Below are 18,130 nucleotides of genomic sequence, written 5' to 3'. Positions count from 1 at the left end.
TTTTTGTATCGGATAAGATAAGAAGATGGCTGCTCTGTGACCGGAGAGTCATAAAACCTTCGGGGAGATCTGAGGATATCTTTAATACAAAGAAAGCCATTGAAATTGGTTAACCTCTCTGCTGAAGCTATTATTAACAGTTTTGTGCATCATCGTGTGCATATAATAATCATCATAATTTCTTGCTTTATCGAACTTACAGCAACAACTTTGACAAGGGTGGCATCTTTTGGTCACATTCTGTTCACTTCATGTGGCCATATGTTTGTGTGTTAAATTTTTTTTTTTGTGCAGTGTTAAATTTAAGTAAATAACCGTTGGTTCAACTGAATAGAAGTCCTTGTTCAGTCTATTGCTCTATATTAGTTGAAAAGTTAGTTTTATTTGTACATCATAGCACCAGTGGTCTAGTGGTAGAATAGTACCCTGCCACGGTACAGACCCGGGTTCGATTTCCGGCTGGTGCACAATTGTTGTTTGATAAGCTGTGATGATAATTGGCTATAGCGATGGTTGGGTCCTTCGCAATCTTCCGTTCAATGGATGACATTCGCCACTGCCTGAGCTCATATTATTTTGTTTTTCCTTTTTCTCTCTACTGTTTTCTTCACATTTCATGTTAATATACTGTATATACATTTCAAACGGGTTCGATTACCGGCTGGTGCACAATTGTTGTTGATGAGCTGTGACGATTATCGGCTATGTAATCAAATCATAATTGCTTGTTTTATCTGAACTTACACCAACAACTTTGACAAGGGTGTGCATCTTTATGGTCACTCTATTCACATCCATGTGGCCACATGTTTGTGTGCGTTAAATTAGCCATTAGTTCAGGTTGATAGGAATCTTATTTAGTTGCTTGTTGAACAAAGCACCAGTGGTCTAGTGGTAGAATAGTACCCTGCCACGGTACAGACCCGGGTTCGATTCCCGGCTGGTGCACATCATGTGTTATATATGAGCTGTGAAGATTATTGGTTATAGCGATGGTTGGGTCCTTCGCTTTCATCCGTTCTACGATGATATTTGCCACTACCTGAGCTCGTCTCTTCTTATTTTGTTTTTCCCTTCTATTTTCTTCACATTTCATGTTGATGTATTCCATTTCAAACTATCTATTCTACTCTATTCAATCACATTGAAAACTTTAAACATTAAATTAACAATTATCCCATATTGGGTTTTATTACTTAACAACAACAAAGGTTTACAGGATTGTTATACATAAACACAGAAATAATACAACAACAACAAAAAAACTTGTGACAATAATTGCCTTAACATTAAAGCTTTAAACACACACAACAATTATTAGCAAAAAAACCTTCTACAGTTTGCACCTTCCATTCCTTTTTTCTACACATAATTTATCCGGCTTCCCACCTTTCAGCGGCAACCAGATGATACGATCCATAACCAACATCATGTAGCTGCGGCTACATAATGTTTTTGAGTTTTCAATTCCTGACCAGACTGGTTTTGCACAATCATGTGCTTAATCTTAAGAAAGCATCCAGCTTTTTATTTTGTCATGAAACAGTAACAGATCCCTTTGCCACAGCTTGGTCGTGGTACATGGTGTCTGATACTTTGCTCGGTGGCCAGTACCGGAACACAGATCTTCCAAGAATGTTCTCTATCGGGAGTGGACCCCTGACATTTACAATCCAACACAACCGTCAAATCATTACACCATCAATCAACACAATTTAAAGACTCTGATTATATGCATTAAGAGAGTTAGTTACCAGTTATGAGAATCAAAGCTTTTGTTGCGGTTGTCTCCGAGGACGAAGACATTACCTTTGGGGACAAACTGCAAATAACAATTAAACCTTATCAACAAATCTGATACTTAAACAAGGATGAAGTAAAGATGATGGTAAGTAAGATTTGTTCACCATTGGTTCCATTTTATAGGACATTGGCTCCAAGACAAAATCTTCTTCTTGCACATTCTCATTCACAAGGAGCTTCCCATCACGAACCTGCATTAATACATCATCCCTAGGTTAGGAAAAAAAACAACAATTTGACAAAAAAAAAAAAAAGATTTGAGTCCAATTCTGAGAAAACTTGTTGTCCAAGAAAAGCCTCTACAAAAGAGTAACAATACCGACCGTAGGTGAATGAACAAGTAGGATCAATCAACAAGTGGATTGGGTTAAAGGGGGGCTTACTTCAACCCAGTCACCTTCACTTGCCACAATCCTCTTAATGTAAACATCATTGGAATTGTAACCATGTTCCTGCAAAAATTCAAAAAGGAGAACATCAATACTTTTACAATATAACAAACCATCAAAACATTTTTTTTTAAAAGCATCTTTGACTTACCACCAAGATTGGAGGAGTCTTGAAGATCACAATCTCCGAAATCTCCGGCTTCCTGAAAATGTACGAGACCTAACCAAAAACCAAGACACACACACACAAAAAGAGACAAGCTTTGAGATTATCATTCAAACAACTAAAAGTCTCAAACTTAGCTTAGCTATTGTACAACCAACTACTGCATCTCTAAACTAAAACAAAGGGCAACGCAGAGAGCTTTACCTTCTCTGCCATAACACGATCACCCACGTCAAGGGTGGGGTACATAGACGCGGAAGGAATCGACTTGGGCTCGGCGAGAGCAGATCGGAAAAGCAGAGACACCGTGACCGCCGTGAAAGCAGCCTTAGCGTCCTCCGAACACATACTCAGAAGCCTATTAACCCATCCGCTTCCACCACTCGACTCCTTCTCATCATCCTCGTCACCATCATAACCCTCAAACGCCGTTCCTCCCCTGTCCACGTCATCAATCCTCAGCGGATTCATCCACGGAATCAAAGATGAAGAAGACTTTGACGGCGAAACACCGAGGAGCGTTGACTCGGGAGGAGCAGACGTTGACTTGAGAACAGAGATCAGACCCATCACGAGCGGACTCTGCCTCCCTTCCGTGGCGATGCTGGTGTTGTACATCGTCGACCCGGGTCGGATCTTGGGGGACCTGTCAGGATCCGGCTTGTGGGAGAAGAACCTCGGATTGAGGAAGCAGGATCGGAGATCCCCGCCGGAGCCGAGACGGACTCCGGCGGAGGCGGAGGAGGAGAGGTTGCGAGCGACATAGGAGGAGTAGGTGAAGGTGATTCGAATCGCCATGACTACGAGCTTGAAGAAGAGCTTGTAGAGGTGGGGGTAAATCGAGCTGTCGTAGAGCAACGAAGGTGAAGATACAGAGATGCTCAGCAGAAGAAGAAATCCATTTCTAATCAATCGGTTGGTTGATTTGAAACGGAATCGGTTAATTGGAAGGTCGGACTATCCGACCCGACGAGATGAGTTTGCGCCGGAGAGATCGAAAGAAGATCTGGGAATCCCTAAGGGGCAGATGGTTTGTAATCAGAGAGGTTGCTTCTTTGCTTCTGAGAGGAGAGGAAGATAGATAGAATGGAAAATTAATATCTGAAAAAAACTATTTATATATTTTTAGTTAATTTCAATATTCTAAAGAGAAAAGTCATACTGTGAAAAAAAAAAAAGAAAAAGAAAAGAAGTTGTTGAGTCAAACTTGGCTGCGGTGCTTTGTGAGCCACACGATCTCGTCGTTACTGCTGATGTGCTGTCTTTTGTGTCTAAATATCGGTTAGTTTACGTATAGTTTTGTATAAGAAATCAGTTAGTATAATACATTTTAGGTAGTTAATAAAATATTTATTTTAAGTGTTAGGTAGTGTTTTATCTTTTTTTTTTTAATATTTATTTTGTTATTTTATAAAACTGATATTAACAGATAATTTAGAAATTAGAATTAAATATTTTTGATGAACATTTAATATAAGTTGCAAAGAATAATTTTCCGGACAATCAACCACCGATGGCAAGAGAAAAATATTTGTTCAATATTATAAAAAATGGAAGTTGGTTAAAATGGAATTGTACTGAATAAGAAATCAGGACCAGCTTGGAGAGCCATTTTTTTCCAGCGAAACGACTACCAAAATTCAGATTTGGCCTCTTCACCCTTTGACTAAAGAAACATATATGTTTCAGGTCTTCAAGATCAAAACCGTCGAATCTATTATTCTAGATAGAAGTATACAAACGTCAAGCACCACACCACCAGGACTGAAGAGACGGAGTCACGCTAGCGCAAAAAGACTAGCAGACGCGACTAACATGCAAGTCAACACATCAACCACGCTGCCATCAGAAAAAACATAGATCCCAACTCCGCATAAAAACTTATAAAAGTTTTTGAATTATTTATACATAAAATATTATTTTATAAAATAACGTTGTCTTTTTATATAAACAGTACAATTTTTAAACACATACTTTGAGAAAGATATTTTTGTCTCCATATACAAAAAAAATGGACTATATGAAATCCGAACCCACATAATGACAAAGTAAGAAGTTAAACAAAATCATTTTTGAATATATATAAACCCATTTTTCTTTCAATCAGTTACCACAAATATGTTATATGAAAAAAGTATATTCTACTCGGGATCAGTCAGAACCAATTGACAATGAATAAATTATCACACGTCTTGTATATAATATTTCAGTACTCAATCATACATCGTACACTAGATCGTTTTCATCTACAAAATGCGAAGACGTGATAAATGATGCAGTTACATTCAATGTTCTTAAGACTCGATCGTGCATAAGAAGATGATAACATTTGAATACATGTTGCTCACTAGTCACTAATCAAGAAAATTCACTCAGAAACCTTAACGTGTTCACATGCCTTTTGCTGAGGAGATGGAATTTGCACAGTGGTCCTCTTTTTCTTATTCCTTCTTCTTGACAGAGAAGGAACCTTAAAGATTTAAATCCCATCTCTGCTTCTTTCTTCTTTTGTTAAATCTCAGTTTATTTGTCAGTGGTCCTCTCAATCTCCAGCTAGCGATCATATTTTTATTCCGTACTTATTAAGTTTGAAATTATTCACGTCTCTTCACTGGCTTTGTTGTCTTACCGCCATTTTCAACTTTGTAATTTCAAAATATTCCAAGGTTCATGGCGCAATCCATCTCCATATTCTAAGAAATAACACTATAAAATCTTGAAGTAATTTTCTTAACTAGTTTAACCTTTTGTTTATATGTCAAGTAATCACAGCAAAAACAAGAATATGCTTAGTAATCAATTATCTTAGTCTTGTCAGTGCTTCCACGCCCTTGGTGATCATTTTGAATTGAAACGACAATATGATATATTGATATTGTTGCATCTGTGTGTCTTAAATCTCTGATGTACCGGTAAAATGCCCAGCATTCGTGGGTCAGACGTAATTCGACCGAGTGCGGGCGATACTCGTTATCAATGTTGACATCTGGGGGATGCGGGGGACGCAGACCCCTGCAGTACGGTATAACTTTTCGGTTTAGAAAAATTACTATTTCTATTGGGAAAAGGAAATCGGGTTTTTTTAAGCTGTATAAATATAGGTCTAAGGGTTTGTAAATTATTATCACATCATTAATAAGAAACCCTAAACGGATATTTGACTCAATACGTTTTCTTTTCTATTCTTCTTCCAACCTAACGATAGCTGTTCACAACAGATATCTACTACAATTATTTGGTTCCCTTGATGAAAAGAGAAAAAAAAAAAGAAAACAAATTAAATACATAAAAACTGGGATTTCACAAGGCACAATGATGCTAATACGAATGTTAACCTTACACTAAGAGTGTTTTTTTTTACTTGGCTTTTGTAAGTTGACGCCATATTTGCTCGAAAACCTGGATGATAAGATCATGATACTCCTTTGCATTCAAGGAAAGGTAACAAGCAAGAAGATCCTCCAAGTCTTTTGAAGCTTTGATGTTGTTCTCTTCTATCATCTCCACCATTGATTCTCTGAAATCTTTCTTTGGATCAACCGAACGCTTCATCACCGCATAACTCTCAAGAACAAGTTGTCTGCTCTCTGACCTCGACGTGCTTCTACGCGTACCTGAGAGTTGAATTCTAGGTGAGTTTACTCTTCTGAGGTTTATCCCTGCAGAAGACTTTCTTCCACTAGAAACTTGCTTTTGGTATTTCTTCTCTACTCTGCATGGTTCATCTTCTTGTTGTTTCTCTTTATTAATCTTCACAGAAAGATGGCTTTTAAGCGGTTTCTTGGTTAGGTTACTTGCAGGACAAGCTTTCTCTATGGAATCAGACTCTTTGACCTTGTACTTGGTGAAAGCTTTGTTCTTTGTGTCGATCTTGAAGCTGGAACTATACACAAAAGACTCTGAGGACCTTTCAAGAGCTGGCAACGCGTAGTGAGATGAATCTTGACCGTTGACCTTGCTCTTGTTAACACCATCAGCTGTAAAAGGAGTGACTGGTTTAAGAGATGGCTTGTAAAGTGTCTTTATTTCACTCAGTCTTTTTCTGTGAAGAGAGTTTCTTGGTGAGTTATGGTGAGGACTGTTAGCTACTAAGCTGATGGAAAAATGAGAGGTTGGAGACTGATGAGGAAGAGTATAAGAGGAAGGGTTTTTCTTGTTATAAGTGTTTGAGGAAGGAGAAGGAGAAATAGGTTTGCTTTTGGGTTTAGACTGCTTAGTCATGTCTTTGAGCTTGTGAAAGAATGCATTTGAGATCATATCTGAAATTTTGAACTTGTATTTCCCCATCTCATTTCTCACTCTTCACAAGATTTTCTGATGTACTCTTATATAGAGAAACTATGAAGAGAAACAGCTCTATGTGACAGATAATAGGTAGATAAAAGTGGGAAATTGGGACCCCATTTCAGAAAAAGCTTAAAGAATGACTTTTATCATCATCATGAAAATCATCAGCATGAACTACTTGAGACATCACCTTTTTTTTTGAGACGTCACATTTATACAATCTTTTAGTTCATTAAGGATTATTTAAAATTTTCAATAAACTAATGCGAAAAACTGATTCAGGGAGGATTTTTAAATTGGATGACTATTTTTAGTGAAAAAATGGAAACTTATATTTTTATCCAAAGTTTGAAACTCATATTTTTATCAGAAGTTAGAAACTTTTATTATATGATAGAATGGCAAGCGAAATAGTGAAAGTTATGAAAATACAATAATGGATTTTGATGTAATTTCAAATGAAGTCAGATAACATTGTATGACGATTTCATATATTTATTTGATTCACAATATATATGGTTAGTTTCAAAAAAAAAAAACAATACATATATGGTCTCCTTCTCTTTGAAGATATTCTTCATCGGCAACAAAAGGGTAGAAAGCTAGCAAATCGGGAACTTTTAATCATTGTTTTTGGGGTTCACCATTATATGGTCTCCTTCTCTTTGAAGATATATTTTTCATCGGCAACAATATCTTCCAGATCCTAAAGTGAAGATATTCGATTCTTTTCTTATTTCAGTATTTATTTACTAAACTTTGTATAAGGTGTAAAGGTGATACAGATATGCAAAATGATGAGACTAGTATTAATCAATAATTTGCATTTTTATTTAATATCTGTAAATAAGTAAATGGGGCAGCTTTTGAGTCGTAATGATGAAACTAAGAAAATATTGGTCACTGACCCCAAAAAAAGGGTCCAAAGTGTCTACCAACACCGAACACGTTTAGGACACCCGTTTTCTCTTTTACATTCCCTTTCCAAATCAACCATTTTAGTTAGCTATTTCTTCAACAAAGAAAAACGATTAAAACAGTTTCCATAATCCTTACTTTAAACATGCACATGTGACCAGTGAGAGCTATTGTTCTGAATCGCTTTCATATCATGGTGGTGATTGTTGTTAACAAACCAAGATCTATGATTTGTTCCAAAAGCAGAAAAATAAGCTATTTTCAAGTTCCAACTCTGAATCTCTAAATCAGATGTAATAGTATTTAGTACTTACCACTACGTCATCTTTCGTTTACTGAAGTTGATGTCCTCTAAATATATAATATCTTTTGGCACCTAAAATATCAATTATATCAATTTTATGGTGGAAATAATAGGCTCAGTTGGTCAGAATTACACATTCTGACACTCCTAAATCAGGTTCGAGTCCTTCAAAAAATCAAAATACACCTTACATATTTTATATTCAAAAAATATAAATCAATTTTATGGCATGCGCTATTAAAAAAGACTCAGTGATATTTTATATTTTATATTTTATGTTTTATACTTATAGGATTAAGATGTATTATGTATGTACTAAGAAAAATTTAGGAGTTTGATATCTGTCTGTAATAACAAATTCTATTTGCTTTCTCGAGTCAAAATATCAAAATTTATTGATCAACAGAAATGAAAATGTTTACATCAGAAGCAATGACATATTCAAGTTAAAATCAAGTGATCACTCATGTCTCAACAATTTGGAAACAGGCTTACGTAATAAAAGACATGCCTAAAAAGGAAACATCTAAATAACAAAAAAAACTTTAACATCAAATTCATTTTCACTAGATATGAGACCGGTTTTTAATTGAAAGTATGAAGTCCCTTCACTTTGATAACATTATTTTCTCAGCCGAAGATGTTGACTTCGTTAAAGCTTTATCTTCTCAATCAACCTGGCCCTCCCTCAAATATTATTCTTCTTCTCTGATCTCAAAGCTTCGAGAATTCAGGTTATGGAAGGTAGAATCTCAAGCTCATCATGCTCTTTTGCCGGCCTTTCTTATAGCCGATAGTGTTATCAAGATGAATCTGTACCAATCATATATTGCTTCAGGATTTCCTTCCTGGCTTAAGGACCACTTCATGGCTTAAGGACCCCTCTGTCTTGTATTAGTCCTTTCCTTTGATCTGTTAATTATGATTGTAGTGATCCATCTATGGTTGTAATATTTCCCTCGCTGATATTGAAATTTTTAGTGTGAAAAAAAAAAAAAAGATATGAGACCGGTTTATGTTCAACATATTCGGTTGCATTGAGCCACCGGTCAACCAACACCTTATCAATATACAAAACCAAAACAATTTCGTCATTTTCGATTTTATTCATAACCAAGAGCCACCAAATACTTACAATGAAAACCATTTTATTCTCCACCGTATTAAAACTTCATGGGACTCCACCATCATGACTTTCACACCCAAAGACGTGAACCCCACGCAACATAAGCCAATCCCTTCTCTCTAAGCCAAAACAAAACAAAATATCCAAAGGGATCACCAGAAGACAACAACAGCAACGAAAAGCTCCAACACAATGAGAGTGAAAGCAACTTTGGTGAACTTCAAATCAAAGCTCTCCAAATCATGCAACGGATTTGCATCTCTCTTCCGCTTCAGAGTTAAGAGACCTGTCTTCATTAGACCTTTTCGTCGTGCTCATCATGGCAATGTCAAACCTAGACATCATCATGCCAAGAAGTCATTCTGTCCTTCCTCTTTTCTGTCTTGTCTCTGTTATCTCAGCAAAAACAAAGACCAGAAGATAAGCCAGACCAAACCTTGTAAGAAAACTTCTCGACAATGTTCGGAACAAATATGTCTTATAAGCTTTTTTATTTATTTATCTGTTTATTCTCCAATTGCACTTGCAGTTAGTGTGAAGGATGATGATTCTTGGAAGTTTACGCATTCGCCTCTTACGCCAGCAGCAGCCAAGAAACTGTTCACTTCACCTATCACGACACCTGTTTCTGCGTCATGGACCAAGAACTCACTGAGATCAAGAGAAACATTCGAAGACAATGCTGTGGAAGATGCTTGCAAAAGCTTTGAAAACTATCTTACTCATCTGATTGCTGAAGAAGGGACAATGGATGAGGTAATGGACATAGAGGAGCTTCTCTTCTGCTGGAAGAATCTTAAGAGTCCTGTCTTCATTGAACTTGTCTCCAGATTCTATGGAGAATTATGCAGAGACCTGTTTTCAGGTGAATGAACGCATCTTGCAATGATCAAAGCAAAAAGCTTTCTTTTTTTATCATTCTTTCTCGACCAAAAAAAAACAAAGTTTATTTTCGGTTTTGGCAATCACTGAACACAAAGTTTCAAGTTTTAAAAGTGAAAGTAAAACTAAAATGTCTGAAGACTATAATTTTTTTTTTTGAAGACTATAAAGATGTATTAACTATAGGCTTAATCTTGAATGTGAAAAGAGTCACAAAGCAAGTTATCATTTATTAAAATACTAATTTCCTTACCTACAAAACTTTTTAAATAATTGAATCTGCAGAGCTGTTCTTGTCACCGTTTTGATTGAGAAAGATAAAACCTAAAATCTAATCACTGAATCTCCAATCTTAAACCCTGGCATTGTGATGAACTCAACTCTTAGATCGATTGCCTTGTCTTGTAGATCAAGGAAGCTGCAAAGGATCCAAGAGCACATACCCACTTTGGGAATCTTTGCGAAAGTGGGTAATGGTTCTTGGATTCCCAAACCATAAATTGACTATAGTTTGGGAGGGAATGCCTTCGGTCAAGTTGTTAACTATCCATCTTTGCTGCCTTTCCCACCATAGTTCAACTCCAATAAATCGATTATCGTTGGCCTTTAGTTCTTTCTGTGTTTAGAACTAAGAAACTTTCATCTCCACTGAAAAGTTAATGTTTCGTATAATTTTGAAAGTCTTCGGAATCCAAGAGAAAGCCCTCAGCAATCTCCCTCTCTTCTTTGTTTCTTTCTTCGAACGTACGTAAGAACACTTTAGCAAAAAAAAAAAACGTGCGTAAGAACATGTAATACAACTTAACTACTCTCGTTTTAAGGCCTACTTATATTTTGTTGGGCCATATTAGGCCCTTTAGAAGCTAAAAATGATACGCCACGTGACATAAATGGTTCGTTCGGTCTTATCGACCAAACTATCCCTGTCCCTGTCAAAGGAAAGCGAGAGTTCCTGCTTTACCATCATGATTTCACTTGTCGTGTAATAATCTCCACGTTGTTTCCAGAATCATGGAGAGAGCCGTAATTAACCAGATCATTTGAACATTTTTATAAACAAAAGTAACTATATATATAGGATGATAACCAAAATTAACCAATCACGAGAACACTTTTATTACAAAGTAACTATATACACATCTTCTTTATTATACCAACATTTATAACATCTTAAACCATAGTATATTGGATGATACTTTTGTGCTAAACGCATTTATTATACCATTTTCGTTGTTAGAAAACGCATTTATACCTTTTGTAATAATTCATCCTCCATTTATTGGGACACTTGTAGTAATTCGTCCATATGGTTGAATACGAGTATGTATGATTTTTTTTGTCATCAACAAAACACGCCAAACTAGTAGTTTCGCATTTATATGAACGACAAAAGACTGATGTTTTCTAGCACATCATACTAGATTATCTGTCTTTATATTCTTCGTTCTTGATATATGAAATCTCCGAGCTAGTGAAACGAGTATGTATAATACTCAATCTGTTTTAATATATAAATAGTTTTAGAGTTTTTTCTCACAATGTAAATTGTTTCCAAATTTCAATGCAAAAAGTTAACAAGCTAAGAAATATTTAATTAAGAACCTAAAAGCTCTTGAGTATAATTTATTATTGGTCATTCTCATTTTAATTAAATATTAAAATTAAAAGAATGGCTACTTAAAAATTGTGTTTTAGCCAAAATTAATTATGCTTCTTCTTCTTTTTTTGGTATGTGTCAATACTAGACTCTACTTATCTGATAGTAGTTAGTATTTACTTTGAAGTGTATCTTAATAATGAAGAAGAAGCAGAGGAGCTTAAAAAAAGATGAGCTAGGTGGTCCAAATACTGAAAACACACAAGGCATGAATTCAACACACTCGTGCATCTCTTGTCTCTTTCTCTTTTCAACTTTTGGCCTTCTCTTTTTCTCTCCTCGGACCTGTTGTATCAGTTTCTTTTTTTTTTTTACATTTTCAATTACATATGAATGGCGTGACAAGAGAGCTCTCATACGAGCTCTTCTCAAGGATTCCTATAATATACTATCAAGATGTCATAACTTACATTAATTGTGTTGGTGATGAAACATAAATACTTAAGGTGGAATCTAGTTAAGGTGGAATCTAGTAAAGGTTTTATTTATTTATTATGCTTGATAAAGGATCGTTATATTTGGAGGATTTTTGGTTTACTTTGGATAAACTAAAGTATATATATGGTAGAATAATAAATAAAACTTAAATGGGAGTATACTTCATCCTAAAATTAGATTCTATTAAAGTAATTTTATTAAAATAACACAGAACATCAAGTACTAAGAGAACATTGGGACAAAAAAAAGTTGACGATAATACAACCTCATTTAATATGACAAATTATCGTATTTTGTGAAGAAGATGGGGAAATAAAGTTGTTAAGGTATGCATGCAGCCTTGTAAATGCCTGCGATTTGAGATCGAAGACACCACCTACCAATGTACAAAATTTTCATATGTTATTGAATGAATGCTGACGCGTTCTTCATTTGATTGGAGTGATTAGTGAATGCAGCTCCTAAGAAAATAGTGTAAATTCTATGCATGATTCTTGACATCTTTGAGTCATGCATAATATATAGGAAACAATGCAAGTCCCATCTGTCTCAATCAAGAAACCAAATGAAATTTCAATAATAATAACATGGTAACTTGACAAAAGTATAGTGTGTCAGATCGATGTTTGTATTAACCCTCATTATAAAAATAATTGAGAAGTGGTGTGTCAGGGTCTCAGGGATAGAGATACCTACCTTGGCATGTGACCATATCGATAGTTTCCTATATACTAATATATTTTTGTATTCTCTCCTCGTCAACTGTTGCGGTTGATTGATTGTTAGGAAAATTTAACCGTAATAGATATAAAAATGAGGGTAAACAATAGTCTCTCACTACAGTATCAGCCCATGTGTTGTTTTCTGATGTTCGAAATCGGGTGGCAAATTTTCGTCCAATCTTTTTTGTTTCCTTTCTTGAAATATTTTGAATAGGAACTTAGTTTCTAAATGTTTTTCTTTCTGTTTTGGTATGAAGATTTATAAGTTTCCAATTGAAAAATAATGTTGGCTTAAAAAAAATATTTTTTTCATATTTGAACTCAAGTAGTGACATGCCACGGTACTAATATACATCTTAGAATATAGTTTAGATATAATCAATAATAATAAAAAGTAAAATAGAAACATGCATTTGAGTGGCGTCTAAATCTTACACATCTATTTTTCTTTCTTTAACTTTCGACAAATGCGATTTTGGAATTTGAAAATGAAGGACACCATGATTCCATTGATGCTTGTTTAGGTACTCACAGATAATTATTCCTCGTGATAACAAATCTGGCGGTTTTTTAAAGTGACGGAACGGAAATTCCGTGTTCTGGTGGTTCGTCGATTCCAGTGTTCATTTGCTATTTGAATATGATGGTGAGTACTCGCGTGTCAGTCATTGGTATTTGGTTTTGTCTCCAAAGTTGAGAGGATGATCAGTGTCGGCGGACCTACTGGGTTGGGTAGCGGTTCCCACTAATGTGCTTCTCGTCGGTCCAGTCTATTCTCTTCAACGCTCGTGTGAGGTGAGATGCGTGAACCCTCTGACTTTGGAAAAGGCGGAGGTCTCAAGATCTGAGCAGCAGCTAAGGTTTTGTGTTGAGTTATGTTGACTGAGTTTGTATGAAGCTGCAAGACGCAACATGAGTAGCTGTGACAAGACGATGTCTAGAAGGTGCTGAACGTGGAAAACAAAGTTGCTGCAGCGGTGAAGTTTTGGTTCGTGCACCTGTGTTACACATGGAGAGTGGTGTGTGACACACGCTTCGGAGAAGAAAAAGGAAATATCAAGATGCGATGATGTGGGATATTTTCTTATGCAATGGATGATTATTAAAGGAAAAGAGTCACGTGGGCTTCAAGACATTAGAAGATCTATGTGGACTTAGTTACAACAAAAAGCCTAACTAATAAGATGAGATTAGTGGGCTTGAGAAGATTAGGGTTTACTCGTTGGAGTATAAAGAGACGAAGGTGGTAACAGGAGCAGTCACGCGTCTAGGGTTTATTGAAGATGCACATGGATGTGTGTGACGTCGTCCTACCAGACAGTTGAGAGATCTGTTGATAGTTTTGTTAGAGAGAATTATACTCGTCAAGAAGACAAGGAGTAGTAGTTGCTCTCATTATTGTAATTCTAGATAAGAGTGGTCGGCACGGGTGTGTGCTGGTACCATATAGCAATTGTAGTTGCTATATTTTCTAGTGAATTAGTTCTGGACTTGGTCCCGGGGATGTAGGAAACGAACCTCGTTAACAAATTTCTATGTATCTTTTCTTTATGCACTAACATACTTGCGATCTAAGATATTTGCATACAGATACATAGACTAGCCATGAATCTGTTCTTACAATTGGTATCAGAGCCGATGCTCGTAGAGATTCATCTTATTTCGGGTATGATCCTGGATTTGTGGCTAGTGAGAAGGAAGACTTGAGAGAACAGCAGAGATCATGTCTGGTCAGATTTCGGTTTAGTCAAGAATGCAACTAAGACATCTTTGGAAGGTGTCTGCTTCGACGTATGGTCAGTCTCGAGCTCCAGAAATTTCTGCGCAATGAATATGAACTATGTTCTGAGATGGGTGTTTCAAGGCAACGGGTTGAGATTCAAAAGTAGTCTGATTGAGCTGAAACTTGGTGACAATCTTCATTGTACTAATGTCTTGCAATTCAATGGTGGAATTGTGATTCAATGGTTAGTTTGTGTTTTATTTGAGGCACTTCAACCTGGGCTGGGAATAGTTTTATACCTTCAAAATTTCAGTGTGTGAGCAGTTTCAGAGAAGTTGTTTTATATGAATGTGCATTCAAGTAGGGAGAGAATGTAATGATGCAGGGAGAGCTACTGCTATGTGATTACTGATGGATGAGCTTGAGTTGACACATTCAAATAAAAAGGGAGAGAATGAAGAAGATTGATCTTTTGAGCATCATGCTTGATGTAACGAGAAGTTGTTAGAGATTTCCCATGGATCCTTAAACTCAGACAACAAGGGAGAGATTGTTGAGTTATGTTGACTGAGTTTGTATGAAGCTGTGAGACGCAACATGAGTAGCTGTGACAAGGCGATGTCTAGAAGGTGCTGAACGTGGAAAACAAAGTTGCTGCAGCGGTGAAGCTTTGGTTCGTGCACCTGTGTTACACATGGAGAGCGGTGTGTGACACACGCTTCGGAGAAGAAAAAGGAAATATCAAGATGCGATGATGTGGGATATTTTCTTATGCAATGGATGATTATTAAAGGAAAAGAGTCACGTGGGCTTCAAGACATTAGAAGATCTATGTGGACTTAGTTACAACAAAAAGCCTAACTAATAAGATGAGATTAGTGGGCTTGAGAAGATTAGGGTTTACTCGTTGGAGTATAAAGAGACGAAGGCGGTAACAGGAGCAGTCACGCTTCTAAGGTTTATTGAAGATGCACATGGATGTGTGTGATGTCGTCCTACCAGACAGTTGAGAGATCTGTTGATAGTTTTGTTAGAGAGAATTATACTCGTCAAGAAGACAAAGAGTAGTAATTGCTCTCATCATTGTAATTCTAGATAAGAGTGGTCGGCACGGGTGTGTGCTGGTACCATATAGCAATTGTAGTTGCTATATTTTCTAGTGAATTAGTTCTGGACTTGGTCCCGGGGATGTAGGAAACGAACCTCGTTAACAAATTTCTATGTGTCCTTTTTTTATGCACTAACATACTTGCGATCTAAGATATTTGCATACAGATACATAGACTAGCCATGAATCTGTTCTTACATTTTGAACTGGTTGTTCGTAACTAGTGTATGGGGCCGTGGTGGACGTTTCTGTGTATGGTTTTCTTCGTCGGTTTCTGGTGTCGGAATTGGGTTTGGGCTTGTACACCCTAGATGCGCGATTGTCCTAGAAGTTGGAGCAGCCGTGGTGTTTACCGGATTAGGTAGCTTAGGCCGGCCTTGTTTCTTTCCCTCGACCATCTTTTTAGCTGCTTTATTTTTGTTTGATGTACACTGTAACTTTTTTTATGTAACCTAAGTTTTAACTGTTTCTGATGATTATAATAATAGTATGCTGACTCTTTTTATAAGTTGATTTTTTCTTTTTTTTTGAAAAAAATAATAAATAATAATATTTATTAGAGTTATAATATTGAATGATCATGACCTAATTGAATTATTTTACAAATTGATAACTGTTATAGCAGGTAAAGTGGTTCACATTCAAATTATTCAAACATTTATTTGAATATAAAGTTATTTAAACTCGATTAATTTTATATATATATATATATATTTTTACTCTATGAACAAAAACTATGCCACAAGCAGGACAGCATTTTATTTCGTTTCAATTTTTCTCGAGTCTTCGGATAATTTTGTTTTTTGTCAACGGATAGTTTATATTCATATAATAATAACCTTTGATACCAAAACAATTCTCAAAAACTGAGATTAGCGTTTAAAGTTCAAACAGCTCAAATAGAGATTCTAGCTAGGGAATTTGCGTTAGCAAAAAACGGTTTATCTGCTTTCTATTTATATATTTAATATTACCAATTAAATTGATCGATTGACCTTCATAAAAGTTGGTGTTGAGTTACAAAACTACATGAACTAGAGTACGTTAAAGGATACAAGTCTAGGTTGTCAATGCATGGTAGGAAACTAGGACTTGTCGGTGAGATTGTATCCTGCTAATGCATATTTACTCTCATTAAGTGATTCTTTAGTGGGTCCTAATAAACTTTTAATAATTATTATTAATACTGTAATATCTATTGTGCCACATACAAGCTGAGATACGTGGCTTCAAGATCCAATTTAAGCTACATGCTTTGCTTTATTCTCCTTTTTCCTTTTATTTTAATTGTTAATTTAGCAAAACAAGGATTTGAAAAACCAATAAAACGAATCCAGGTTCAAACCCCACCGACCACACGGATATGAGTTATTATTTTCGATTCATTTGAATGCCCAAAAGAGAGTTTATCCGTAGGCTATATCTCTATCTGGGGGTTAGACTTGTATCATCATTGACCCGGATTTAACCCTTTTGTTTAAAAAAAAAATTTAGCGAAACAACCTTTTAAGATAGGCTGATAAACATGATCTTAGTAGGTATCTAACCATTCTTTTTCTGACACATGAGGTTGTATATACCGTTTTATAATATTTATGCTTTGTGTTTCTGTATTGCGATGATTGTATGAATGTATTCACTATATTGCAGTTAAAAAGTATTGTCAGTGTATCTGCCACTAAAGTCAAAAGTAAGTCAGTAATGTTGGAGATCAATTTCACATTGAAAAAATAAAAATGAGTTGTTTAATATATAATAGATTTATATTATTTTACTTACCGTTGATTGGTTTTAAGTTAAAAATTTAAAAATTTATCATTAATCTTCTCTAGAAAATAGCTCGATCAATTGAGGACCCAAGAAAACTCGAACTTTTAAGATAGATAGAAAAAGAAAATTATCTTGAAGGAATATATGATGGATTTTTCTGAAATTAATAGTTACTCATCATTATTTTGAGAGAGGATCTTGAAGATAATATCTCATATTTTAAATAAAAAAATTTATAAGGGATTTAGACCACTCTATTTATCGTTAATTAATTTTAAATCGGAAATCTATGAAGCTTATCAATTAATACAGTTGATTCAAACCTATTCAATTTCTAGATATTTGTTTCACTCATGTTCTTTTATTAAATATTCATCATTTTAATTACTACTCCATATCTTTTATCAACTAATATTAATTCTCACTAAGACAAAATAGCTGATATAAATTAATAAATTTTCAGTTTTATATTGCACTAGTTCAAAATATGACACAAATCGATAAAGATAATAAGATAATATTTTTTTAAAAAAAATCTATACAAACAAATGGTTTTATTAACATTATAAATTATAAATTTATTTGTATATACATTTTATACTTGTATAAACAACCATTATATTGTTTTTTATATTCAAAATAGAATTGTCTTTATATTTACTTAAAATTTAATATATTTTGATGAGGTTTAGTAAAACTATATTTAAACCCACATTTAAACTCTATACAAAATATTTTATATACACCAAATAATATAGTTAAAACAGTATGAATGTCTAATTTCAACATTTTAATTAATGTATATACACAAAAGTAAAATATTTGTTATTTATTTTT

At 35.1% G+C, this 18,130-nt stretch overlaps 3 protein-coding genes and 4 non-coding genes across 7 annotated transcripts; 5 read left to right on the top strand and 2 right to left on the bottom strand.

Annotated features, from left to right (window-relative positions):
* The first annotated feature begins 396 nt into the window (after positions 1-396).
* Positions 397-467, top strand: TRNAG-GCC (transfer RNA glycine (anticodon GCC)). Its single transcript has one exon. It is a non-coding gene; the product is annotated as a tRNA-Gly (tRNA).
* Positions 468-482: 15 nt separating this feature from the next.
* LOC130512241 (small nucleolar RNA snoR114) lies at positions 483-568 on the top strand. The gene has a single exon (XR_008945798.1). It is a non-coding gene; the product is annotated as a small nucleolar RNA snoR114 (small nucleolar RNA).
* Positions 569-877: 309 nt separating this feature from the next.
* TRNAG-GCC (transfer RNA glycine (anticodon GCC)) lies at positions 878-948 on the top strand. Its single transcript has one exon. It is a non-coding gene; the product is annotated as a tRNA-Gly (tRNA).
* Positions 949-965: 17 nt separating this feature from the next.
* LOC130512240 (small nucleolar RNA snoR114) lies at positions 966-1,050 on the top strand. The gene has a single exon (XR_008945797.1). It is a non-coding gene; the product is annotated as a small nucleolar RNA snoR114 (small nucleolar RNA).
* Positions 1,051-1,160: 110 nt separating this feature from the next.
* On the bottom strand, positions 1,161-3,457 carry LOC108855789 (thylakoidal processing peptidase 1, chloroplastic). Its single transcript, XM_018629693.2, has 6 exons — positions 2,563-3,457; positions 2,344-2,412; positions 2,187-2,255; positions 1,908-1,994; positions 1,755-1,822; positions 1,161-1,659 (listed from the first exon to the last, which is right to left on the bottom strand). The coding sequence occupies exons 1-6, from the start codon at positions 3,154-3,156 to the stop codon at positions 1,536-1,538; spliced, it is 1,011 nt and encodes a 336-aa protein (XP_018485195.1). The 5' UTR covers positions 3,157-3,457; the 3' UTR covers positions 1,161-1,535.
* Positions 3,458-5,503: 2,046 nt separating this feature from the next.
* Positions 5,504-6,741, bottom strand: LOC108853083 (transcription repressor OFP2-like). The gene has a single exon (XM_018626545.2). It carries the CDS (start codon positions 6,643-6,645, stop codon positions 5,716-5,718), a length of 930 nt encoding a protein of 309 aa, XP_018482047.1. The 5' UTR covers positions 6,646-6,741; the 3' UTR covers positions 5,504-5,715.
* A 2,444-nt stretch (positions 6,742-9,185) lies between these two features.
* On the top strand, positions 9,186-9,911 carry LOC108853629 (transcription repressor OFP17-like). The gene is made up of 2 exons (XM_057008616.1): positions 9,186-9,432; positions 9,523-9,911. The coding sequence occupies exons 1-2, from the start codon at positions 9,186-9,188 to the stop codon at positions 9,864-9,866; spliced, it is 591 nt and encodes a 196-aa protein (XP_056864596.1). The 3' UTR covers positions 9,867-9,911.
* The last annotated feature ends 8,219 nt before the right edge of the window (positions 9,912-18,130 follow it).

Source organism: Raphanus sativus, chromosome 4 (assembly GCF_000801105.2).
Source record: "Raphanus sativus cultivar WK10039 chromosome 4, ASM80110v3, whole genome shotgun sequence".
Classification (NCBI taxonomy): Eukaryota; Viridiplantae; Streptophyta; class Magnoliopsida; order Brassicales; family Brassicaceae; genus Raphanus; species Raphanus sativus.
This window is presented reverse-complemented; position numbering and strand designations above follow the sequence as displayed.

Coding starts and splice junctions, on each gene's coding strand:
- LOC108855789 (XM_018629693.2), bottom strand. CDS start 3,156: ATGGCGATTCGAATCACCTTCACCTACTCCTCCTATGTCGCTCGCAAC. Junction 2,413..2,562: donor ATCGTGTTATGGCAGAGAAG/GTAAAGCTCTCT, acceptor GTTTTTGGTTAG/GTCTCGTACATTTTCAGGAA. Junction 1,660..1,754: donor AGCTTTGATTCTCATAACTG/GTAACTAACTCT, acceptor TGTAAATGTCAG/GGGTCCACTCCCGATAGAGA.
- LOC108853083 (XM_018626545.2), bottom strand. CDS start 6,645: ATGGGGAAATACAAGTTCAAAATTTCAGATATGATCTCAAATGCATTC.
- LOC108853629 (XM_057008616.1), top strand. CDS start 9,186: ATGAGAGTGAAAGCAACTTTGGTGAACTTCAAATCAAAGCTCTCCAAA. Junction 9,433..9,522: donor GATAAGCCAGACCAAACCTT/GTAAGAAAACTT, acceptor TTGCACTTGCAG/TTAGTGTGAAGGATGATGAT.